Here is a 25,453-nt window from a genome sequence, read left to right as displayed (position 1 = left end):
AGTTTGGGAATACTCATCAAGCGTACACTTAGGACATCTGCACTTTTCTGTGGGTGTTATGTATGTCCAACTAAAAGGAAGGGGGAAAAAAGTGAGAGCCACAAATGATCACAGCTAGGTTAGGCTCAAGTCTAAAATTCACAACCTGGCTTAAGAAGTCATGTGTCTGTGCCCTACCAGCCTCACCTCACGACACTTCCCTTCGTTTACTGTGCTCCAGCCACACCAGCCCTTTTGGTGCTTCAAACTCGCCTCGCTCCTTCCTGCCCCAAGGCCTACAGCATGCTGTGCCCTCTGCCTGGAGCACAGTGTCCCTCACCTTCAGCCTGTGGCCCAGCTTTCAGGCCGCCGGATCAGAATCCTCCTGAACCTCCCTGTTACGGTATGGTCTGTGCTACGCCTGTGGGGCAGCTATCACAAATGAATATGAAATAATCATTCGGGTGGTTTTTGTTTATGCTGTCTAGCACTCCCACCTGACTCTGAGCTCCACGAGGGCAGAGACCAAGGCTACTTGGCTCTCTATGGTATTCCCAGTGTCCAAAGTGAAGCACCCAGTAAACTCAATGAATGATTTAGAGCCAACGAATAAGAGCTTCTGTACCTTACCAGAGTATAGTTTAGAGATACGAGTGCTCACTCTGCTTTCTCCCACTGAGGACAGAACTGGCGTGACCTCAAGGAACATAACACATTGAAACTGATGACTTACCTGGACAGTCAAAAAGGATGTAGTCGTCCTCCACATGGCCAAGACAGTTCTCTAGCCAGTCAAAATTATTGGCAAAGTACTCCATGCAAAATACCAATCCTCCATTAGGACCGAACCGCAGAGAACCGTCCTCCATCACATCGTCCACCTCGATCAGTTCCCGGATGTCTGCAAAGGAGAGACAGGGCCCAGAATATAAGACTGTCTGTTTGAAAATTGTTATCCTTGCTAGTGATAATTAGCAATTATATAAAAACTCACATGTATGAGAATTTCTGTACATAGTTATTCACTGCAGCAGTGTCCGCTGGAACTAATTAAATAAATTATTGTTTAGCCTGACAATGGAATCTATGCAGCCATAAAAAGGAAAAGCTCTTTAAGCATGGATATGATATGATCTCCCAGGTATACTGTTAAGTGAAAAGTGCAAGATGCAGAACTCTGTAAGAAAGCCATCATTTGTGTGAAAAAGAAAAAGAGACAAAGATTCACCATACATATACACTAATATACATATTTGATTTTATATGCATAGCCTCTCTAAAGACACATCAGAAACTGGCAAAACTGGCTGTCTCCAGGGAGGGGAGCCGATGACCTGGACACGGAGCTGGGAGGGAGACATTTTCCTGCATACTTATTCTTTTGTAACTTTTGCATTTTGAACCATGTGAACACACACTACCTACTCTAAAACAAGTAAAACAAAACCAAACCAAGAAAACCAATTACCATCTCTTTAACACAACTCCAGGGAAGCTACTTAACCTCCCTGTGCCTCACTTTCCTTATTTATAAGATGGAGGGCAAATCATATATCCTGGGGTAGAAGGGTGAGGACTATAGGAGATAACATGGCTAAATCACCTACAGCAGGGACTTAAAAAATTCTGGTATATGTATGGGTCTCTTTTATTACTAATTTTTGGAAATCAGTATTTATAACTTTCTGTCGTAGGTGTTTATTTTTGTGCTTAAATCTACAATCTCCACTTAGAACTGTGCCTCACTCATAGCCATGTTTATATGGATCACATCTACCCATGTACTTTCCCAGGGATAAACATCTAACCCAAGCTGGGACAATAAGAGTGGTCACCTAGGGGCTGGCCCCGTGGCCGAGACCTTAAGTTTGTGTGCCCCACTTTGGAGGCCCAGGGTTTTGCTGGTTCAGATCCTGGCCGCGGACACAGCACCACTCGTTAGGCCACACTGAGGAGGCGTCCCACATGCCACAACTAGAAGGATCCACGACTAAAATATACAACTATGTACTAGGAGGATTTGGGGAGAAAAAGCAGGAAAAAACCAAAAAGAAGATTGGCAACAGTAGTTAGCTCAGGTGCCAATCTTTAAAAAAAAAAAAATTGGTCTCCTAAAAGGATGACTCAAGGACACTAGTCAGTCAGTAAGACACCTGGATCAGAAAGCAATGTGAACCTGGGGTTCGAGGGACTTTGTCGGGCCACGTGAATCCTAAAGCTGAGAAGGGTGGTCCGTAAGGGAGAGAAAAAGACAGAGACAGACAGAAAGCTGGCCTTGGTTCCTGTTATTTTTCGTGTTTTGGGTTATAGTCTCTCATAAAGCTTTGATCTTGGGTTTTGTAAGAGGTCCCCGATTCCTTCTAATAAATCTTCCTTTTATGTGAGCTAGCTTTAGTACTTTCTGTTGGGGGCAACCAAACGATCCCTCAGCAGTGCCATGCCTCGTTCCTCAAGGAAGATGACTATCTCACCCCTCCTCTCTCTTCAACTTGCCTCCCCCACCCCACCCCACCGCACCCACTTCCAGCCACTCTCAGCTGATGACCACACATGGCACTAACAGAAATCAGAAACCAACAAAAGAGAATTCCCCACATTCCCACCACCAATATTACACGATGCCTTCTGCCCTGTCTTCCCTCCTGTTACAGCAGAAGAAGTACCCCTTCCCTAGCGAAGGTCCCGTGTTGGGGACGCCCTTCCTTTCTCATTCTTGCAGTCACCCCTACAGTTACTGCCACTCTCTGGCATCTTCAGTTTCTTGCTATGGGATCCTTCTCTTTGGCACTCGAGTCCATTCCAGGTGCCATATCCAGTCTTAAAACAAAACCTCCCTTGACTGTCACACCCCCCACTCCAGCTATCATTCTATTTTTCTACTCTTTTTCACAGCAAAACTTCCTCAGTGAGTTGTCTCCTCTCAGCACCTACTCTGTGTCACGTCCAGTGTACTCTTCAGACCACTCCAATCTGGCTTTCATCCCTACCACTCCACTGAAATCTCTCATCAAAGTCACCAACATCTCCACGTCCCCACATCTAACAGCCACTCTGTCCTCATCTTACACAACTTCCCAGCTGTATCTGACATAACCAACCATCAGCTCTTTCCTGAAACAGCCTCTCCTCCTGGCTTCTGTGACGATTCATTTTCCTGACTTTTCTCCTACCTTACTGACTCCACCTCCTCTACCAGACCTCTGAAGGTTAGATGACTACAAGGCTCAGTCTTGGGTCCTTCTCTCTAACCATACTTCCTCCCAACACGTTCTCATCCAGTCCTGTAGCTTTACATTTTATCTCTATGCTGCTGACGTTCAAATTTATATCTCCAGGGCAAACCTCGTCCCTGAATCCCAGACTATTACATCCACTTGCCTCCTTGATTCATTATCTATCAGACATCTCAAACTTAGTAAGTTTGTAAGTAGGCTTGAGAACCGCCCCAAACCTAAACTGACTTGTCTTCCTCCTCAGTAAATGCTGTCATGCACTTAGCAGCTCAAGACAGAAACCTCAGAGTCACCCTTGATTCCTCCTTTTCCTACACACTTCCGGTTCAATCTCCCACAAGATGCTGCTAATTCTACTTGCAAAATATATAACGAATCTGCGTGCTCCTTCACATCTCCCCCATGACCATCCTTGTCCAAGCTGTCTAGACAACTACAATAGCCACACTGCTGGGCCCTGCTTCTACTCTTGACCTTTCAGAGTCCATTTTTCATCTGAGAGTTAGAGTTATTTTTAAAAACATAAATGTCAGGAGCTGGCCCCATGGCTGAGTGGTTAATTTTGCGCACTCCACTTCGGTGGCCCAGGGTTTCACTGGTTCGGGTCCCGGGTGCAGACATGGCACCGCTCATCAAGCCATGCTCAGGCGGCATCCCACATAGCAGAGCCAGAAGGACCTACAACTAGAATATACAACGATGTACTGGGGGGGTTTTGGGGGAGAAGAAGAAGAAGAAGGAAAAAAAAAAAAAGACTGGCAGCAGATGTTAGCTCAGATGTCAATCTTTAAAAAAAAAAGGAAAAACATAAATGTCAATCCTCTGCCCTGCTTAAAACCCTCTAATGGCTTTCCACTGTTGACAGGTGCTACAGATGGAATGTTTGTGTCCCCTCAAAATTCCTATGTTGAAAAACTAATGCCCACAGTGATGGTATTAGGTCGGGGCCTTTGAGAAGTAATTAGGTCATGAGGGTGGAGCCCTCATGAATGGGATTTCTGCTCTCACAAAAGAGACCCCAAAGACATCCCACCCTCCCTTCCATCATGTGAGGACACAGCAAGAAGCTGGCGGTCTGAAACCCAGAAGAGGGCCTTCACCAGAACTTGACCACGCTGGCACCCTGATCTTAGAATTCCAGCCTCTAGAACTAAGGGAAATACATGTCTGTTGTTTCTAAGGCGCCCAGGCTGTGGTTTTCTGTTATAGCAGCCTGAAGGGATGAAGAAAACAGGATAAAATCCAAACTTCTCATGTCCTACCAGCTCCTATACACTTCTTTTCTTCATTCATTAGGTTCCAGCTCAACAAAACCTTTTCTTTTTCTGGAACATACCAAACCCTTTCCCATCTCTAGGCTATTTACTGACTTTAACCTTGGAAAGCATTTCCCCAGCTTGGTGAGTACATTACCATCCTCAGGCCTAAGCCCAAATATCCCCTCCTCAGAGATGTCGTCCCTGACTACCCTACCTAAATCAACCTCCCCCAGTTACTCCTCCTCATCAGACCATTTGCAGTCCTTATCACAATCTCTAACAGGTTTACCGTTTTGCTTATTGCTTCTCTCCCCTGCTAACAGGTCCATGACAGCAGGGGTAGTATCCGTCTTGTTCTCTGCTATAACCCGGGTGCCTGGCATAAAGTAAGTGTTCAACAGACATCTGAATGAATATATTAAAAGAATTTAAAAAAGCAAAACACTTAGGCTGCTCACTCATAGTATGATCAGCAGTATACCACATTCGCCACAGCAGGACTATGCACGAAAGGGAGAGAAGGAAAAGGTGATGAGGGAGGAATCTACTCACTCGTAATTCTTACATCAAAGACCAAGAAAGGATACTGTCACGTACATCACCGTGAGTGGACGTCACCAAATGACATCCAGCCTCATGCTGTTCCCCATGAAACCAGGGGACCAGACTGTAATAATTAATTGTTGGCTTCTGTGCTGAGCAGCCAGTACTCACTGCCTCCCGACCCCCTTATTTTTGCTGAAGGAGGAGGAAGGCTCTCCTCAGGACTCACCAGCCATCACGGGGTAGTTGAAGTGTTCTGCTGCAGGATCTAGGTTCACAACTTGGACAGACCGATTGAGGGCTTCACAGTGCTGGACCATGGTGGCACAGTAGGTGCTCTGCAACGTCACAAGGCATGAGGGGTCAGAGCAACAGGCAGTGTACTGCTACTGCCTGCACCCCTAGAAGGACTCTCTACACCCCTTGGCAAGTGTCTACTACGGCTAAAATTATGCCTTCATTGAGTAAGAAGCTGACTCAAAATGGAAAAGGCGCTGGGCTGGGAGTCAGGACACCAGAGTGCGCTGCAGATGCCTGGCCCGGACTCAAGGATAATTTGGGGGAAGCTGCTTCTCCACACTGCCCCTCAATTTTCTCATCTCTAACTAGAACGACCTCCATGATCACTAAGGCTCCTTACTGCTCTAAGGTGCAACAAATGGAATTTAAAGGAAGTATTTCTGGTTACACAGTCCAGCTGCTAACACACAGTGTCTCCACTAGGACTTGAATGGTCCAAACAAAGCTTTAGGTAGGGTGGTCAGAGACCATTTCTCCGAGGAGGGGATATTTGAGCCGAGGGATGGGGATGTGCTTGCCAAGCCAGGGGACGAGCACACCAAGATGAGAGAACTTTGAGGTCAGTACGTAGCATGGAGCTGGCCTACCAATTTGCAGCTTTTGGTTTACAGAATTCTTTATTCCTCATGTAGTCATTACTACACTATGTTAAAAATCTCTAGGCTACTTGTCTGTCTCTCCCATCCTCTATTTAAAAGCAGGGATGTGTCTTATTCAGTTTTATAAGCCCAGGGACTAACTAGCACAATACCTGATACATACTAAATGCCTGATAATGATTTCTAATTGAGTGCCTTAATATGTTTGAACATAAACTCCACAAGGGCAGATATTTTCTTACATGCGTTTTATTCAGTAACAAAATCCTCAAGGGCCCAGAACAGTGCTTAGCATAAAGAACATGCTCAACAAGTATTTCCTTTCTTTTTTTTTTTGAGGAAGATTAGCCCTGAGCTAACTGCTGTCAATCCTCCTCTTTTTGCTGAGGAAGACTGGCCCTGAGCTAACATCTATGCCCATCTTCCTCTACTTTATATGTGGGACGCCTGCAACATCATGGCTTTTGCCAAGCGGTGCCATGTCCGCACCCGGGATCCGAACTGGCGAACCCCGGGCCGCTGAAGCAGAACGTGCGAACTTAACCGCTGCGCCACCAGGCCGGCCCCTCAACAAGTATTTCTGATAGTAGGCATCAAAAATTTATAGAAAGATACTTATCTAACACAATCAGTACAAAAGTCAGTCTAGAACATAGAAATAACTTCTGGCACGCTTTCCCCTCAATGATTTTACACATACTATTCTCTCTGCCTAGGAAACCCTCTCCATGCATCACACTGTATTTTAATTGACAAGTCACGTATCTGTATTTCCAAACAGATTATAGGCTCTGCGTAGGCAAGGGCCACATCATAGTCACATGTATATCTCCTGCACCCAGAATAGGGCAAACCTCAGAACAATATGTTAAAGGTTTAAGCCACACAAGACCTCCATAGACTCGAGTGTTTCCCACACTCCTGTGAATTGACCAATATCTTCACCATTTCTACCAATCTGAATGACCCTAATTTACTCCCTTAATATTTGTTTACAAGAAAAAGTTGTATCTCTACTGTAAACAGGAAACCAGTTATACTTATCATAACGTGAAGGTAACCATAAAATTAAATACAACTTTAAAGCTCGTTTCACTGTAGCTAAATAAAATTGCCTGTCAAAAGCTCTAAGATCTGCTCTCTGAAAAGACTTTAAAGAAGTGTTGAAGATACACTAGCATCAAACTCACAATTCCACCTCAATGCAAACTGAAAGAAAACTGAAAAGGGAGCACTTTTCTCAATATATGATTCAATGCTCATTAATGTCAGGCCCGTGTACCTTCTAAGATCGCCACAAATACCAAAAATCCGTGTCTCAAGCTCTGAGAAACAGTGATTAACGAGACCCCACTTTATCCTCCTGGGAGGGATACAGGGCTAGATTCCGGAGGCAGAAAAAAACAGATTCAAATTCCAGCTGCCACTTACGAGCTGTGTGATCCTGGGCAAAGAACTTAACTTTTCTGTGTCTCATTTTTCTTATCTGTAAAATAGGAATAATAGGACATCCCACAGAGGGATTGTGGAAAATAAATGAGACGTTTAGCGCAGTATATGAGGCAGAAGCACACAATAAATATTAGCAAGTATCATTACTTTCCTTTCAACACAACAACAAAAAGGATACTGAAGCCCAGACTGTAGAAGCGACCTGCCCAGGGTCTCGGGGTCAGTCCCCTATACACACACCCGCCGGTCCCTCCCTCAGAACCTGAACCTCTCTGCCTCCCACGAACCCCGACTTCTCTCCCCTTCTCCCGCCAAATCCTCACCTTCCCGCTGCCGGCGGGACCCATGACCAGCTGCGCATAGCGAGGCATGCCGGCTCCCCGGTTCCGGCGCCCCCCGCACCACAGGACGAGCAGCCGGACCCCCAAGCTCCCTTCAGCCTTCGCGCGACGCCCTCTGAGTTCCGGGAACACGGCGTGCGAGCTAATCGCAATCCAAATTCCTTTTGTGCCTTCTGTTCTGCCACACCTCTGACTACGGAGCGTCCCGAAGGCCAAATTCCGTGTGAAACGCGCCCTCCGACAACTCCGAGGAGGGAGGGGGGCGTTTGCGCGTGCGCAGCAGTAGTTGGTGGAAATCAGCCGTTGCGATACTGGCGGAGACTGGTTGCCTTGGTGATAACCGATAACCGATAACACTTAGCATCCCTGCACCGGGCGCTCTGGACCTTGGTTTGCGTACTGATGTTTGACCTATATGGTGACACTCAAGACTTGCAAATTTGCTGAGGGTCTGGAATGCTGAGGTGGAAGTCACCTCTCGTTTTGGAGAGCATGTATATTTCCTTCCCGTGACACCTCCCTTCCACAAAAAGATGCAAACGTGCAAACGCACAATCAACTAAAGAACTCCCGCCCCCTCCCCCAATTTAACTCCAAGATCGTGGATCTGTCCTCCCCGCTCTCCCGAAGCTGTTCGGGCAGTGTCCGGACCGCTTCGGAGGGGGCTGGCGTCCGGCGTCCACCTCTTCACCCCCAGTATCGCCTGGCCTGACGCACGCGTGCTGACAGGGGAGGGGAAAGGGGAAAGCTGCTCCCGCACACACCTCGCGGTCCTGGCCCCCGGGAGGAGATGCCCGGCCAGGGTCTGGTGTCCGTCTGGACGGAGTGCAGCTCTTCCGCAGAGCCGCCCGCAGTGGCCAGGACAGTGGGCGGCGGCGGCGGGTGAGACTGCGGGGCCTTGAGGGGTTAGGGAGGAGGCGACCAGCCCAGGGTCGAGATCCCCCTGTAGAGGAGAGGGTGGGAGCTGGCTCCCCAGTGCACTGAGGTGAGAGGAGGAGAGAAGCTTTTTGGTGGCCGGGATGGGAAATATGGAAGCCGACACACTGTTTAGGGGAAGGGCTTCTGAAGGAAGCTTACGAGGAGGGTTTGGTGCAATGACTTAAATGCAGTGACTGCGACAGTCGCTTGCGTGGGTCTTTCTGCCCCGAGGGGGCGCTGCGAAACCTACTGGAAAAATTGCCGGCCGGCCGCAAGATCTCTATATAAAGGCAGGAAGGGGAACAGATTCCTCCGGCTCCACCGAGGGCTTCCGAGTCGATAAATCAGTTCCTTGTACGTGACACTAGGCACCTTCATGTCAAGGGGATTCATAATCGCCAATGAGACAAACGATTATGAATATTAGAGGCACTTGATCTTGACATTTTCTTCCCACAGAATTTCCTTCCATAGTAAATCCATTTCATTTTGAGCAGGTTTTTACTACTTTTTCCTTGATGCTGAAGTCACTGCTGGAGGCAGTAACTCCTCATCCCTATCATCAGTTATTCCCCAAATCTAGAGCTGCCCAGCGTTCCCTCTCTGAATTCAGGCCACAGTCATGGCTCCTTCTGATATACATCTGGTGGACTGAAGACTTTTAAAGATGGGATGGAGTCTTGTGTTTCTTTTCTGTTCATCACAGTGCTTGGTGAAGTGCTGGATCCTAGTATGCTGGGAGATCAATGAACTTTTGCTCACTGAATAAATAGAAAGAAGAGGGATGCAACGGTGTTTTGTCTTAATTTGAGAAAAGAAAAAAAGAACTTGTACAAAATTAGAAACATTCCAGACCAACTTATCAGTTCCAGTATACCTTAAATATATGCAATAAAGAACAAGATAATCTTTTCCATACCCAAATTACTTTATTAAAAATAAAGAGAGCAAGAAAATATCATGGATAGCACCGAAGCCCAATACTTTATTGAGCTTAATGCAGGAATTAGATTACGAGGCTGTAAGAGTAAGACCAAATCTGACTTAAAGTAAATCCTTTCTAGTATGGTAAAAATCTCAGATAACTCATTTTGAAAAAGCCTGGAACCATTGGGATACAACCAGAATTATAGGAGAAAATTTGCAAGACTTGCTGTCTGATGGAAACATGAAAAGTAAAAAGCATATGAAATACTGTCTTTTTTTCATTTAAAATACTTTCTTTACTGCTTATAAATCTGTCAACTATTACATATTATTTAATCTTTTTTTTTAACAGATCAGCTGGACACTGTTATTACCAGAATTCCAAAGGTACCGGTGAGTAGAGCATACAAAGCAGATAATACCTATAAATAACATGGTACAGAGAAGCCAATTTTGCTATAACTACTCACACAATGGAGTTTTAAAAATAGACTTTATCAGCATCCTTGGTGAACTCAGCCTTTAAGATTTACAAAGCATAATCCAGCAGGTTCTTTCTCTCCTGCTAAGATATCTCACATCAAGCATTTTAAAAAGAGTGCTTCAAAATAGCAATGAATCTGAAAAGAACTGTGTTTATAACCGATGTTGATTGAAAAGCACAGAGCACAGCCTGGGGTTTCTATGCAGAGTGAAGGGAAAAAATCCAAATTGAACAACTTTGAGGAACATGAAATATTTCTCGGTGCTGCTATTTTCCTCTCACTTGAAATAAAGGATAGAGCTGCTGGAGTTGAGAGAGTCAGACAGGCCCGCCAAAGGCCTCTCACTAATTTTTCCCAGGTAGAGCAATTTCAGTTCAATACTATATAAAGCTGAATTCACTTTGCTTTTCCTTGGAAAATTTATAGTCCTCACAGTTGCCTGACTGTATGTACATATATATAAAAATACACACATGTACATATATAAATAAATGATATGGTCGTTTAAAAACGGAATTGCTGGATCATATGGCAATTCTGTTTAACTTTTTGAGGAGCTGCCATACTTTTTCCACAGCAGCTGCACCATTTTACATTCCCATCAGCAATGCACAGGGTTCCAATTTCTTCATCTCGTAGCTAACACTGTTTTCTGCTTGTCTAATGGTAGCCATCCTTATAGGTATGAAGTGGTATCTCACTGTGACTTTGATTTGCATTTTTCTGATGACTAGCCATGGTGAGCATCTTTTCATGCACGTATCGGCCATTTGTATATACTCTTTGGAGACATCCCAAGTCTGTTCTGTTCAAGTCCTTTGCCCATTTTTCAACTGGGTTGTTTGTTGTTGAATTTAACCATTATTTTTAAATGTTTCATTTTTCTGTAAAGAAATGCTATCTTTTGAGAAATTAAATTTTAGTCTAGGCTATAATACACATCTCAGAAATACTGATTAGTAGGGACACAAAAACTATATTCTTAATTAACTCACATTTATGATTTGAAAAAGGATTTAAAAAACTTAAAATTTTGAAATGGTATTCATTTTATTATTACAGATTCCAAATTATGTTTTAAGGGTCATAATAACATAATTTCCAGATGATTTTCTATTTGTTGGCAAACTAGTTTGTCCTTCAAGTATGCAAATATAACTCTTACTTATCTGCACTAACCATTCAACTTGCTGAAATCTTGAAGAAATAAGTAAATTTAAAGTTTAATATGTAAAATTATGGCCTTCATTATCAATAGTATTGAAACAAAACTGTGCTTTTGAGTTTACAAATTACAAAATTTTAACTTAAAATCTGTTCTGCCAGTTTTATTTGTAATAGCCTAAAACTGGAAACAACTCAAATGTCCATCCAGAGGTGGATGGATAATCAAATTGTGGTATATACATACATGCAATGGAATACAACCCAACAATAAAAAGGGATGAAATATTGCTACATGTCATATGAATGATTTCAGAATAATTATGTTGAATGAAAGAAGCCAGACAAAAGCAGAATATATACTGTATGTTTCCATTTATATCAAACTCAAGAAAATGTAATCTGGGGCCAGCCCAGTGGCACAGTGGTTGGGTTCCTGCACTCTGCTTTGGTGGCCTGGGGTTCACAGGTTTGGATCCGTGGCATGGACCTACACACTGCTCATCAGGCCATGCTGTGGCAGCGTCCCACATACAAAATGGAGGAAGACTGGCACGGATGTTAGCACAGGGACAATCTTCCTCAAGCAAAAAGAGGAAGATTGCCAGCAGATGTTAGCTCAGGGCCAATCCTCCTCTTACACACACAAAAAGAAAATGCAAACTAATCTCTAGTGATAGAAAGCACATCAGTAGTTGCCTGCAAAGAGTAGGTGTGTGGAGAGGAAGAGAGTGTATAAAGAGTTATTTCCTGATTAAATTTTTCCAGATATTGTTTTTCCCCAAACTGCTAGTGAATTTTATAGCCTATATTAAGGTACTGGTCTCAATACATCTGAAATTGAAAACTAGTTTCCATTCTTCTGGGAATATGTCTCAAGTTTTATTTTTATTAAAAGACTATTCTTTTAATCTACCCACATCAGTATCTAAAATAGTGTACTAACTGAAATTATGTAAAAACTTTAATAAATTTCTGCAAAGTCCTTCATTTTAACACTGCTTCATTAAAGTGGTAAAATTTATGTTATTCCCTCTTGAGTCTAATGCAGAAAAGAATTTTAAAACTATATACTAAAGTCAAATGAATGATAAAATATTGTAAATCTTTAAAGTGCAAATCCTACATGTATATTCCTGTTTAGTATGGTCTGATATACAATAAACTAAAAAAGTAAGTTATTGTCAACAGTTTGCATCTCAGCTGACTTCAAAATAATGTAGTCCATATATAATGATAAATATATATATAGTTAAATATTTGTAAATGTCTTCGCTTTTTGCGTGCTCTAAAACCAAATGGCCTATAGTACAGTCTTCAGATTTAACAGCCTGACTCATACTACTACTCCAGGACAATCACGGACACATGTAAGTACGTAGATCTTAATAATTTGTTGAACTGATCTTTGCTCATGAAATTGACAAAATAATGTCCTTGCCTACAGATAGATTCAAAGGTGGACATAAAGTGAACATAGCCAAGCTGCAAGAGTTATGGAAAACTCCTCAAATTCAAAGAATTCACATCCCTAAATCAATGACAGATGTGCCCTTTCTAAAGGTATGCTAACTAAATACCACTACTTTATTTAAATACCAATACTCTTTGTATTCACAACCGCACTTTTTATTGAAGGTAAGCTGCTTCGACGGTAAGGCACTGTGGAAGACAAAATACACCCAGCATATTGTCTAGGAGTCTGTAAAGATCTGCTGGGTAAAGTTGTGAATGAGTGCAAGGATTTTATCATTATAGATTCCCTGTCAAGAGTTCTTTCAGGGCTTTACGATACTTTAGATCTAATGCACCTTCACTCAGGAAGCTCACTGCCCCAAACACAAAGATGCTTGAGGAAAGTTCCATTCTAGAGATGGAAACCCAACCTTATAAAGTTTTGCTCAAGGACTACAAAATTAGAAGCGAGTAAAGAAAATGGCAATAAGCATTTGCAACTGTTGACCTGTGTTACCCCATTAAAGATCATAGCTGCCAGGAGCATCCTCTCTAGAGCACTGCGAATTAGGGTTACTACAGATTGGTGCAAACTGGTAAATTTTTCTGACCAACATCTTGAATTTCCTCTGGATTTATTACCTATTCAGTTCAGTAAATCCTGTGTGTGTGTGCATACATATGCTTACACAGCAGGGCCTTGCATTTTAGGTGAGCGTCAACTTCTCAAATCAGCAAGCACAGTGAAAATCTTAGTTGAAATTACTTATATCAGAGACCAACAGATCCCTGAGTCTGTCCAACACAACAGTTATTTCTCTGGGGCAAGAAAAGGCTGTTTCTTTAGTTAAAACTAAGTACAGTAATTGGGTTGCTTTTAGGTGTCACATTATACCTCAAAAGTCATAGAGGGCAAGATGCCTATACCCACTGAGAGGCACATGGGAACTAAGACTCACTGACAGCACAGCAGATTCATACTTTCCTATTCTTCTAGGGCAGTGGTTCTCAAACCTCTTTGGGCATCTGAATTGAGTGGAAATGGCAAGCAGTCACTTGTTTAAATGGCCATTTATTTCTCTCTCTTTTTGGCCAAATTAACATAGCTGATTTGCGTAAGTAAAATGTACAGATGGTACAACTGTCCTGAACATGCATCCTTTCGGATCAGGAATATTGCCAACCTCTGTTCTACAATGCAGCCTATAAATCTTGTTCTGTCTTTTAGCATCGAGACCTCACCATAGGCCAGAAGCGTTATCTGTGCAGCATTGCTAAGATCTATAATGCAAACTATCTGAGGACGTTAATGAAGAGGCAGTACATGCATGTGATCCAGCGCAGCTCACACAAGCCAGGCAGGTGCACCCCCAGTTAGTCCCTCACTAGTTCTCACAAGAAATGAGGAAGTCTTCTAATAGAGGTGATTTGTATGTATGACAGGTGCCCTCACTCATCCCAGGAGCCGCCTCAGCTCTCGTTACGCACAGAAGCATTACCCCTGCACTACATGGCGACATCAACTGGAGAGAGAGGACTCAGGGCCTTCTCACATCGCAGCCATATGTGCATCTGAAATGATCATACAGCATTCCCTTTGGCGACCAGTGAGAAACAAAGAAGGGTCTGTTTTTTATTGTTTCCAAGGAGGAAAATGTACTCCAATTTTATGTGAAGGGTAGCTAAATGATATTAAAGCTTGTGTTCCCTAATATGTTCACTTTGATAAATTCAGAAGAGGTTGGACAAAAAGCACAAAAGGATGTTATCTCACAGTCTCTTTTACTGAGCTGACTGGGATATGCCACTTCTTCTGGAACATATTTTGTGGAATTGTAAAAATTTCTTCATCAGATAGAGATATAGAAGACTGCCCCTTTCAATGATTCCCACTCAAACTCAAAATAATACAAACACTTCCAAAAGAAGCATATGGTTGCTTCTGCATGGGGGAATACTATAAACAAAAAAGGAAAGAGGAAAAGAGATTAAGAAGCCTGATTATCCAACCTGAACTACAATAGTTAGCTTTGCATTTCAAGGTTAATAAGCCACAGGAGAATTCAGGGGCTGAAAGGATCTTTTTGGTGATGCTGGCAGCCTAATAAAAAGTATTTGTATGCTCTTGCACATGCATTAGGCAGCTGTTCACTTTGCTGGTTCCAACTGAGATGCTTCTCTTTCTTATAGTTTAAAAACTGGATATGCATCTAAAACAAGATGTAAGTTGCTGAAGATTTTTAGAAAACCAGGGAGACTGTTCATGCAATCAGGTAAATGTGGAATTTTTAAAATATGCATTTTAAAAGATCTTATGCTTAACAAATATTTAAACCCAAGTTTCATTTCTATTACAGAGGACATTAAAAAATTTAGAGTAAAATATAGTTTCTGCTTTCATTTTAAAGAACACACTGCTCAGGGGAGTAAGGTTCAAGGTATTTCTAATTCTAAATAAAGATATTTATAACATCAACATCAAAGATTTAACAGAGAATGAATTTGTCACAACCCAGAGCCACAAACATGACTTTTCCAAGCCACAGCACTCCTTTTATGAGATAGTGACATTTTTGGATGGACAACATATTTTGTACAGCATTGAACAGTTTACAAAGGGCTGCATCACCTATACCATTTTGTTTAATTTTCAACAAAGCAGTGCAAGCAAGCCAACCAGGTGATATTATCAAAATTTTCTGGAGCAACTCACAAATCCAGACTTGGGAAGGATCAGCAGAAAGGATCCTTCTACACAAGTGCAGAATACTGCAAAATGAAAAAGGCAAAAGAGAAAGACTGAACGTTCAGAAATATTCCTCAGAATTGATAAAGTGAAAGTTAAATAATTTCCCCTTACTACTACAGTGGGTAGGGAAGTTAGGCCTTCTGAACCCATATCCCATTTCCGTGTGACAGTGCCACTCAGCTCTGCTGTAAATATCACGCTATGCCTATCCAAGAAATGAGTGAAATGGCAGGGGAGAAGGTAAGTCTGGTTCCAAAAAGATCAGCTAGAGGAAACTCCAGATAGGGGAAAAGTCCCTGTGGTCCCCAAAAGAGAGATGAGAAGGCACTTAAGGAACATGGAGAATATTGAGGCTAGAACTCCCCCTTAAACAAAAGATTTTGAAAAGCAAAGGGAAAACAGGACTTAGTAACAGAGAATTTGCTACATAGTAACTTGGCTAGAATACAGTACTGGGTATCTTATTTTAAAAAGTAAGAGATGTGGGGGAAGGAGGGGAGGTGGTTAAGTTTTGAAACTTGCAGGCAATTTGTTTTTGCTAAAGGCTCATTAGTGACGTAGGTCATTTTGAAGGCGGTTCTTATATACAAGTCTAAATTTTCAGGATGAAATACAACTTATTTCCAAACCAGACATTATAAACTCTTTTTTTTCCCCTTAGTTTCTACAAATGATTCTGAATCATACACGAATGAAGAAAAAAAGGAAGAAGATTTACTAAAGTGTATGCAATCAATGTCAATTGAAGAACAGGGAGAACATCTGATGCTAACTTGACAATCTTGTCTTGTGTATTGATAACGTGCCAAAAGTAGGGGTAAGAGGTTGTGATTTGTGTCCTCTCTCTACATTTAGGATAGTATTGTTATTTACCATTAAGTAATTAAGTAATTTTGGTTTGTTCAGAAACTTTTACAACAATCTAATTGGTTTGATGTAGGTCCATGTACCAAGGATTGTGTAATAAAATTTGCGTATAATATATGCTTATATTTCTAGCTAGATACAATTAAAATTTTTCTTGTCACTTAAAATTGAGTAATTTTTCTTTAAATCTAACAAGTACATTGTGTAATTCTTTCTCTGCTTTACAATAAGTCCTAAAACAGCAACATTAGAATAGACAAGTATTTTCTTGACTGAGCTGAGGAAAACTCTGAAATCTTCCGATTCAGAACAGCATTTGATAGAGATAGCATCCTGGCTTGCAAAGAAGGTATTTAATAAATATTTGCTGCTTGAATACAACTTAAAAATGGAAATATAAATTTGCCCTATTTTATGAAAACTGCCACACAAACACTTGGACTCTCAAACTAGATTAAGTTGGGAATAGTGCTAAGGAGGCGATTCCTTACGTTATATATGCACTCTAGTGTGCTTTCCTTCTAAATATTGTTTTTAAAAAATTTTGTTAAAACTTGAAAAATAGGAACAGGGCAATTTAAAGCAACAGTTTGAAGAATCCCTGCTGATTTCACATGCCAATATGGTATATTATTTAGAAACTAAAATCTGAGTGCACCATTATGACCCAGAACATTGTAAGAAATGAGAGAGCTCTGAAAGGTCATCTCAGCTACCTTATCACTTTAATACTTGTCCACAGTTTGATTCAATCTCTTATTTCTATGATTTGTAAAAATTAAAACGCAAGTTTATCAAGAAAGCATAAATGAAAGGTAACTGTTTATTCCTGGAGAAGAAAAAAATGTATACAAGAAAGACTAGATTCTTTCTTCTCATGCACTTTTGTACTAAAGTTCCAAATACCAACTTTGAAAATATTTACAAGGATAAACTTTCCCTAACACGTGACCATTTACTGTGTGGAGAACACTTTTTCATAGAAATCATATACTTAAACTAAATATATTCTTATAGTTTACAAGAAGCTTAGAACATTGTATTAACAGAAGACGCTATTATATTTTACTGCAAAATATTATAAAAGTGATACAGTTTTGTGGCTCTTAAATGTTTAATTACTTGATTTGAACAGGAAAATGAAAAAAAAAAAAAACCCAACAGAAAAATCAAGACAGGCCTAGCTTTAAGATTTTTTGTATTCGATTCGTTCTACTTTCACGTCATCTCCAATTAGCTGATACACGTAAGTGACAACTGTAGAAGCCTGGATATCCATCAACACAAATGAAGGAATAATGTTTCTGGAAGAAAACATAAATAATGTCAGTGTTTTGTACTAAAAGCAGCAGCACTACAAAGTCATTTTAGGATGACAACTGGTTTCAAGGAGAAATCTTGTTGTTACACATAAAAAAGAATCATCACCAAAAGAAGATTGCCAAGAAGGCTATAAATATTTAAATGGTCACATTTCTCTTTTATGAAATGTCATGTGCAATTATTAACTTTAAAAAAACCCCAATTCCCAAATTGCATACTACTCACGTTTCCAAGGCGTTATATGCTCCAGTGGCAGAACCTGGGTTAATGTAGAATTTATTTTCATGCTCAAATGCTTCAAATTTGTGTGTATGTCCCGAGATAAGAATGTCCACATCAAACTGCCTCTGCAGCAGGGCTAAGCTGGCCATGTCTCCCCATGGAATAACTTGATGTCCATGGATCAAACCAATTTTGAACTGCCCAACAGTCACAACTTTCTGTTCTGGATAATTCAGATTCTAAAATGAGAAACAGACGTAAGAAAAAATATATTTTAGAGATACTGATGTTTAAAAAACAATCTGCTTAAATATTCAATCTCATATGTATGTTTTGATGCAGTGCCTCACAACCAACACATTTATTAAATATTTGATTTCTTCTCAGTCACTAAGGCTGCAACTATGCAAAAAACATAACTTACATCAGGTAAACTGGAATTTATCATGCAACCCCTTTATTGTGTTTATTTTTATAGAATATGGGTTCTTTGGGGCATGCTGTAGAGAATAATTATTGCCCCAAATTTGTGAGTTTTCTCTACCTAAGAATCCTAGGCATATAAGCTGTAAGCTAGGGTGTGTTGAAATCATATTCCAGGCTTTAACAGTTTTATAGATGGCTCAAAATCATAATGATAGTTAACACTTATATAGCACTTAGTATGAACCAGGCACTATTCTAAGGGCTTTATAAATAGTAACCTATTTAATCCTTACGAACAATCCTAAGAGGTAGGTTCTAGTAGGACCTCCATTTTATGGGTGAGGAAACTGAGGCACAGAGAGGTTAAAATAACTTGCCCACGGTCACGTTAGTAAGGGATTGAGCCAACATCCAAACCCTGGTAGAATGGCTCCAGGGTCTATGAATTTAGCAAATTAGAAGCAAGAAATTTTAATTCTTGCTACTGAAACTGTCTTTAGCATCACACAAATGGAACCCCTAACATGTTTTTAACAAACCAGAACTACATTCTAATTACCGACAAGAAATTGGCCCCTTTGCTTCTCATCTCCCTATCTTTTAGCTCCATGCCACCACTAGCTTATCCAAACTATTTCTTTTTGTTTGTTTGTTTGTTTGTTTTTTTTTTTGGAGGAAGATTAGCCCTCAGCTAACTACTGCCAGTCCTCCTCTTTTTGCTGAGGAAGCCTGGCTCTGAGCTAACATCCGTGCCCATCTTCCTCTAGTTTATACATGGGACGCCTACCACAGCATGGCTGCCAAGCAGTGCCATGTCGGCACCCGGGATCCGAACCAGCGAACCCCGGGCCGCCGAGAAGCGGAACGTGCGAACTTAACCGCTGCGCCACCGGGCTGGCCCCCTTATCCAAACTATTTTTTAAATCCACTCAAAAAAAAAAAAAAAAGACACTACGCTCATTGGGTTTGGTATACAGGAACCCCAGTAAAGAGCACCAATGAAGTTAAATAATTAATGAAAAAGCTTATATTCCCAGAAACACAAAATAGATTTTTCACACTAGAATCAGACTTATTATGCTAAATCATACAATGTTAGCACTGGCAGGAGTCTTAAAAATCATCTATTCCAATCACATTTATGTAGGAGGAAATTAAGACCAGAAAGAGGATGTAATTTGCCTAAAATCTCATTACTAACTTTTTTTTTGGCCCATTGTTAATGGGCAAAGTTGGAACTCCAGAATTCCTAACTTATTTTCTTTCTTTAAAGTCAGGTTTATTGAGGTATAATTTACATACTGTAAAACTGACCTTTTTAGTGTACACTTCAAGGGGTTTTGACAAATGCACACGTCTATTCAAGTACAACCACAATCAAGATACAGAACAGGTCAACCACCTCCTCAGAACTCCCTCATGCCCCCTTACAGTTCACCCCTGAGACAGGGAGCCACGGCAGGGTTTTCAGAGACCAGTGATGTGATCTTACTTCACCGAAAAAGGACCACTCTGGTTGCTACTTGGAGAACAAACTATGGAAAGAGGAGGGTAGAATCAGGGAGGGGACCCCAAGAAAGGGGTCCAGTGGCTTGGAACAGGGTAGCAGAGGTGGGGGCGGTGATAAGTTTGCAACAAAAACTTTAGAAACTAAATGACAGTAGTACAAAAAATAATGACAAAACCACTTCTATTTCGTATCAATTTAGTTAGAACGAATACTTAATATGTTTATTGATTAATCTAAAATCAGTGATTTTCAAACAGTAAGAGAGGAGTATGTGTAGTAATTTTATATTTGGAAAATTAAAAGAAAAAAGACCTTAACAGTTGAAAAATTCTGGTCTAAAAGATAAAGCTTATATATGTAACTATCCAGAAAAGGAACTATTTGGGAAGGGAAAGGGAAATACATCACCTCATCGAAGTCTCCTCTCACAATATGAACATCGCCGGCCAGAGTCTTGAGATAGTCATAACTCTCTTTGGTGCAAAGGTTTCCAGTGCAGAGAATGTGCTGAATCTTTCCTGGCACCAGTAGTTTTTTGAATTTAGCTGGCAAACTATTGCACCGGTGCGGGATGTGCAGGTCTCCTAATACCAACACCAACTTTAAAGTGTCAAGGTGAGACAAGGTGTAACGTTAAACATGATGTCCAAACAAGGATTCTCCTCCCAAAACTCCCCTTTTAAATTAAACTAATCAGAGATTCCAGAACCCAAAAGAGCAAAAGTTATTCACACAGTTCCTATCATGATCATTTAAATAAACACACATATGGTAACATACTCTGTTCTAAATCAATCTTATTTTATTTTGGTCATAAACAGGTATGCGTACACAATACAGGTAATCACTCTATTTACTAAGAATAAAATCAAGCTTTCTAGTGTGGTTCACTTAGAGACCTATGAATTACACTGAAAAAAATACTACTGGGCTCTGTGGAATTTGGCATTTTGAAGACTGATATGGTAATTAATATTTCTTTTTTTTTTGAGGAAGATCAGCCCTGAGCTAACATCTGCTGCCAATCCTCCTCTTTTTGCTGAGGAAGACTGGCCCTGAGCTAAGATCCATGTCCAACTTCCTCTACTTTATATGTGGGACGCCTACCACAGCATGGCTTGACAAGTGGTGTGTAGGTCCGTACCCGGGATCCGAACCAGCGAACCCCAGGCTGCCAAAGTGGAATGTGTGCAATTAACTGCTGCGCCACCCGGGCCGGCCCCCATATTTCTGCAGTTGTAAAACCTTATATATTGATTCATAGAATGTTAATGAAGAGAATTACTAAAAATGTAATAACAGAGAACAAAGTTAATTCTATAATTTATGTTTACCAGACTAACAACTATTTGGAGGAACAGTAGCCAAAATTTACAATATTTGCTACTTAAAACTATTAGCTATACATTACAGAAGAATAAAAACAGCCTATGTTTCAAAGAGTTTCAATAGGGCAAATGTGTGCTTCTGAATTATAATCTGTTATCTTCTTTTTTCTTCATTATTAGAAATCCTCACTGTCACGTTATTATCTAGATTAAACTGCTTATGTACCCCCAGTTTAGTTCTCAAACTTAAAATAACATTTTCAATCATGTGCATAAAAGCATTAAAAAAAAAAAGCTTGATGAATTTAGCAGGAGGTAGAGTTGCAACATAGTCTCAGATGACAAAAATAAATTTTGCACTTAAACATAAAAGAATAGAAAACCTCAATCCTGTAAAATTTTAATTTAAAAATTTTAACAGTTGACATATAAACACTATTTAATTCAGTCATTTAATAGAATATTGTCAAAAAGTTCATTTAAAAATAATATCTGCCCTCTAAAGAACAAGAGAATCAATTTCTTCATGTCGATTAGAATAAGCTCCTTTATTCTATGTCAGGATGTCTTCCCACACAGACATCTCATCCATAAATGTACATGCCCTTTAACTGCTTTTAAAGAAGGCATGACTATTCCTTAATATTATCAAAGAAGACATTAAATATCTGAAATAGAGTAAAACAGAAAATAGTGTTTGTTTTGTTTTGAGGAAGATTAGCCCTGAGCTAACATCTGCTGCCAATCCTCCTCTTTTTGCTGAGGAAGATTGGCCCTGAGCTAACATCTTCCTCTACTTTATACGTGGGACGCCTACCACAGCATGGCTTGCCAAGTGGTGCCATGTCCACACCCGGGATCCGAACTGGCAAACCCCGGGCTGCCGAAGCAGAACGTGCGCACTTAACCACTGTGACACCAGGCCGGCCCCCAGAAAATAGTTTTGCCACCACAGACTGTCACCAAATTAAAATCTGTCAATTTTTAATTGAAATTAAAAACAAAATGTGTGAAATTAAAATTATTACTAGAACAAGCTTCCTTCATCTTGCAACAAATACCAAAATGATTACAAGGGAAAGGATGTAGAGCAACTAAAGTAACACAAGGTTACAAAATTAGCACACTTTAAAAGAAATTGTTAAATAAGTTTCTTCTTTATAAAAAGCAGTTTCAGCTGGTATTTGCTCAATGACATATTAATTGTTTCAATCCAGATCTTAGTGGACAAAACATCTGTAAAACTAAAAACCACCGAGAAGTTTCCACCCTCATCAGGAATCCATACAAAAGTACCTGGATATAGAACAATCTTCATCTTTAGAGGGGGATCCCTTCAGATATGGATTGAAGTACATAGTTAATATGGGAAGCTGGCATTTGAGAAAAAGGTAAAAAATAGATTTCTATATTAAAAAAAAGAACTTCAACCTTTTAAAAGGGTACATGTCTATACCAGGCTGAAAATGTTTAGGACTAATAATGAATGCACTTTTCCATTTGAATGTGCTAGAAAGAACATTAGTTAAGACATGATACTTTATAATAACTGATGGCCTATTCTACAATGTACTCTGGACTATGCCCACGTGTACCCAGACTGTTAGCCGTCTAAGGATATAACTGTATGAATGACTACACAGAAATTATTTCAAAGTAGTAAGGATCCTTACTAGGAATCTGGTTTCCTGCACATGACAAAGCTATAGGGAAAATAGTGTCACCTAACAAATGTCATTCTTGAAGGCGTCTCCTTGCCCAAATTCCACACTTGACAATTCAGGTTAGACATAGATTACAGCGTCTTTTAAGACAGCAAAAGATCCTGGCAATGGCAGTCTTGTTAAATTCAAATAAAGAACCAACCCAATCAAAGCATAGGAATTTGGTTACTTCCTATTTGACAGACCATAAAAGGGTGAAAATCCCAGTAATCAGCCACCCGATCACCATTGTTAGTAGGAGCTAAGAGAAGAAACTTACTCTGTGCCCAGCCTTAGTGGAATGAAGAAGTTGATTGCAGACAGGGGAATGAAAAAAAAGGGTGAAACATGACCAATGTTAAAAGAAAGCAACAAAAAGAAACAAACCAAAAAAAGGAACAAAAAACTCGTATCAAATGAATATGCAAACAATTGTTAATGATTTCTGAGTGTTATGAAAGAAAATGTTAAAAATCAGCTTTGCTCAAAACAATACCAAAAGAACCATTTGCTGTATTTTTAAACATTTTACACACATACACACACAGGCTCTCTCTTTAAAAAAATTTGCCTTGTCAATTTTTCCTATTAGTCCTAATCTTGTTCTCCACATCGACTCCCATCTCTTTTGTTTCCGGTTCTGTTAAGAATTTTACAAGACAATTTGGAAAATTCATTAGTAATAGCTTAAATGAAAGCTAACATTTTCTGGATTCTTAAGATCTAATTATTCCTCAAGTACACTGATTTTAATTTTCTTATGTTCAAAATTCTACTAGTTGGGAAAGTATGCTCAGGTAGGTCATTATTTTGTATAGAAGATCTAACACAATGCTATGAATACATTATCAAGTGATGAAGTCACCAACTAAAGATGATAACAGCAAACACATTTCTCCACTAAAAGTGGACCCTCCCCACACTTGAATTTGCTGCCCATAGACTCTGGATACTACTAAGTGTTGAACATTTTTAGTTTAGTCTCCTTTCCCAAATAAAACGCTTTTAATCATAAAAGAATCAGCTAATGCTAAATTTTGCCCAGTTCTTCCTATTTCATGTGAAAAGTCACGTTCCAGTACAACTACTCTAAAAAAGTGTTCACCTCTCAAAAAAACTGCAGAAACATGAATATGGAATCATATGTCAGATAATTTCGTCTTCTCCCAGCGATAAATGTCTCAAAATTACTGTAAGCTGGATTACTCTAAAGTGGAGTCCGTTTAGAAGCAAAAATCAAAAGTAGGATTAAAGCCTTTTACATATATAAAGAAACTAAAGAAGCATACACCATAAATCTTTAGCTGTCACGTCTATAAGCCACCTGAAAGGCTGTTTGTCACATAATCATGACAACCTTCAAAATGCAATGGATGCTCATCTGAGAGAGAAGTCCCTTTACAGTTAACCTCATCAACACAAATACCAAGATAATCAGAGCTCCTCTTGAAACCGTTCTTAACTTTTTAGGGGATCAAGGGCACCTTTGCACATCTGATTACAGCTATGCACCCTCTCCAGCAGATGCTCCCGAGTTTCTATGTAGGAAGGTCTTAGGGGTAGCAACCTTCTGGGGCCGAGGGGGTGACGGGCCGCCTTGAAGCTGGCTGCGGCAGTGTGATCAACGACCGAGGTAAATCACTGACCTTTTACCCAGAAAAACGTACGTATTCACAAAATTTTCCAAACAATTTCAAAGAGTTCATAAACCGCTAAGCAATCCTACTCTACAGGGTCCCAAGAATTCTAAGAGCCACCTCCAGTCCTGGTGGGCATCCTACCACGTTTCAATGGCAGCTGGACGTTATCTCCGGGGAAAGCGGAGGGTTTTTACCCCCTTTCCCTAGACGGCAAACTAAAATGCTTAGGGGATTCTGCTTGCGACTTCCCGTTCTGCAGCTGAGAAGCCAGCTTTTGCCACACTGGGGTGGTAACCGGTGCATCCCAACCAGCGGGAGACGCTTTTTGTGGGAAAGGAGTAGGGAAGCGTCTGGAAACGGAAGGGGCCCGTGCTCCTTTCTCGGGGACGCTCCAGGCGCAGGCCCAAAGGCCTTTCCCGTGCGGGTCTCGTGACCAGCCGAGCAGCTGAGAGGGGCCCTTTCCCCCTCGGCAGTCCTCCGGCCCCCAGGGCGGGGGTGCGAGGCCGCGCCGGCCGCACCCAGAGGTGGCCGCTCCCGCCCCTGCCTGCTCTCCCCCTCGGCCGCCCCCAGGCCCGGGCCCGCCCGCCAAAGCCTCCGGGATCGCCCACGCCCTCGCCCCGAGACTCCAGCGGCTCCCAACGACACAGCACGCCGGCCGAGGGCCAGGCCCCGGGCTCCGCGGCTGCCGTCCTCACCATCCTGTCACTGGGCTCCGCTCAGTCACCACCACCACCGCCGCCACCCTCTTCCTCAGGCTCCTCGGCGACCCGCCCACCCCGCTCGCAGCCAATGAAAAACGAGGTCCGCAGGAGGCTGCTGTACGGCGGCCCGCAAAGGCCCTTTTACGCCGTAAAGCGAAACTCATCTCTGGGAAAGAGGAGGAGGAGGGGAGGGGTGAAATCTCGAAGCTTCGAAAAGCGCGGGCAACATCCGGGCACTCGGGGCCGTCAAGCTGAGGCGCGTCTTGCGACCCGACTGGTTAGGGCCCCAGCCATGCTGAAGTGCGGAATGGGCGGCAGTCAGGTGAAAG

The 25,453-nt window shown here is 41.3% G+C and overlaps 4 protein-coding genes across 15 annotated transcripts in view; 2 read left to right on the top strand and 2 right to left on the bottom strand.

The window, feature by feature from the left end:
* Nucleotides 1-8,346, bottom strand: part of GPN3 (GPN-loop GTPase 3) — a 12,351-nt gene extending 4,005 nt beyond the window's left edge. Inside the window, exons 1-4 of one of the 2 annotated variants that reach the window (XM_023647169.2) lie at nucleotides 7,689-7,902; nucleotides 7,345-7,399; nucleotides 5,244-5,352; nucleotides 713-880 (exon numbers count right to left, since the gene is read on the bottom strand). In XM_023647169.2, the coding sequence (XP_023502937.1) occupies nucleotides 713-880; nucleotides 5,244-5,334 (259 nt within the window). In that variant the 5' untranslated portion in view covers nucleotides 5,335-5,352; nucleotides 7,345-7,399; nucleotides 7,689-7,902. Of the gene's footprint in view, nucleotides 1-712; nucleotides 881-5,243; nucleotides 5,353-7,344; nucleotides 7,400-7,688 lie in introns of both variants that reach the window. The other variant, XM_001495246.7, reaches the window with a different exon arrangement.
* Nucleotides 8,347-17,440, top strand: FAM216A (family with sequence similarity 216 member A). Of its 2 annotated transcripts, none has more exons than XM_005612603.4 (7): nucleotides 8,347-8,588; nucleotides 9,904-9,944; nucleotides 12,648-12,763; nucleotides 13,884-14,013; nucleotides 14,099-14,279; nucleotides 14,846-14,928; nucleotides 16,066-17,440. In XM_005612603.4, exons 1-7 carry the CDS (start codon nucleotides 8,497-8,499, stop codon nucleotides 16,179-16,181), a joined length of 759 nt encoding a protein of 252 aa, XP_005612660.1. In that variant the 5' UTR covers nucleotides 8,347-8,496; the 3' UTR covers nucleotides 16,182-17,440. The 2 variants fall into 2 exon arrangements, with proteins under 2 accessions (XP_005612660.1, XP_005612661.1); XM_005612604.4 differs by having other exon boundaries at nucleotides 8,454-8,588; nucleotides 9,904-9,938.
* On the bottom strand, nucleotides 17,077-25,286 carry VPS29 (VPS29 retromer complex component). 2 transcript variants are annotated; one of them, XM_001495080.7, is made up of 4 exons: nucleotides 25,119-25,286; nucleotides 20,161-20,352; nucleotides 17,820-18,055; nucleotides 17,077-17,575 (listed from the first exon to the last, which is right to left on the bottom strand). In XM_001495080.7, exons 1-4 carry the CDS (start codon nucleotides 25,119-25,121, stop codon nucleotides 17,458-17,460), a joined length of 549 nt encoding a protein of 182 aa, XP_001495130.1. In that variant the 5' UTR covers nucleotides 25,122-25,286; the 3' UTR covers nucleotides 17,077-17,457. The 2 variants fall into 2 exon arrangements, with proteins under 2 accessions (XP_001495130.1, XP_070076288.1); XM_070220187.1 differs by having other exon boundaries at nucleotides 25,107-25,245.
* Nucleotides 25,213-25,453, top strand: part of RAD9B (RAD9 checkpoint clamp component B) — a 56,408-nt gene continuing 56,167 nt past the window's right edge. For 8 of the 9 annotated variants that reach the window (XR_002809740.2, XR_002809737.2, XM_070220183.1 and 5 more), the window contains exon 1: nucleotides 25,213-25,453. Coding sequence is in view for 6 of the 9 variants with exons in the window: in XM_070220183.1 (XP_070076284.1) it covers nucleotides 25,213-25,453 (241 nt within the window). In the remaining 3 variants the exon portion in view is untranslated. The other variant, XM_070220185.1, reaches the window with a different exon arrangement.

Source organism: Equus caballus, chromosome 8 (genome assembly GCF_041296265.1).
Source record: "Equus caballus isolate H_3958 breed thoroughbred chromosome 8, TB-T2T, whole genome shotgun sequence".
In the NCBI taxonomy this organism is placed as follows: domain Eukaryota; kingdom Metazoa; phylum Chordata; class Mammalia; order Perissodactyla; family Equidae; genus Equus; species Equus caballus.
This window is presented reverse-complemented; position numbering and strand designations above follow the sequence as displayed.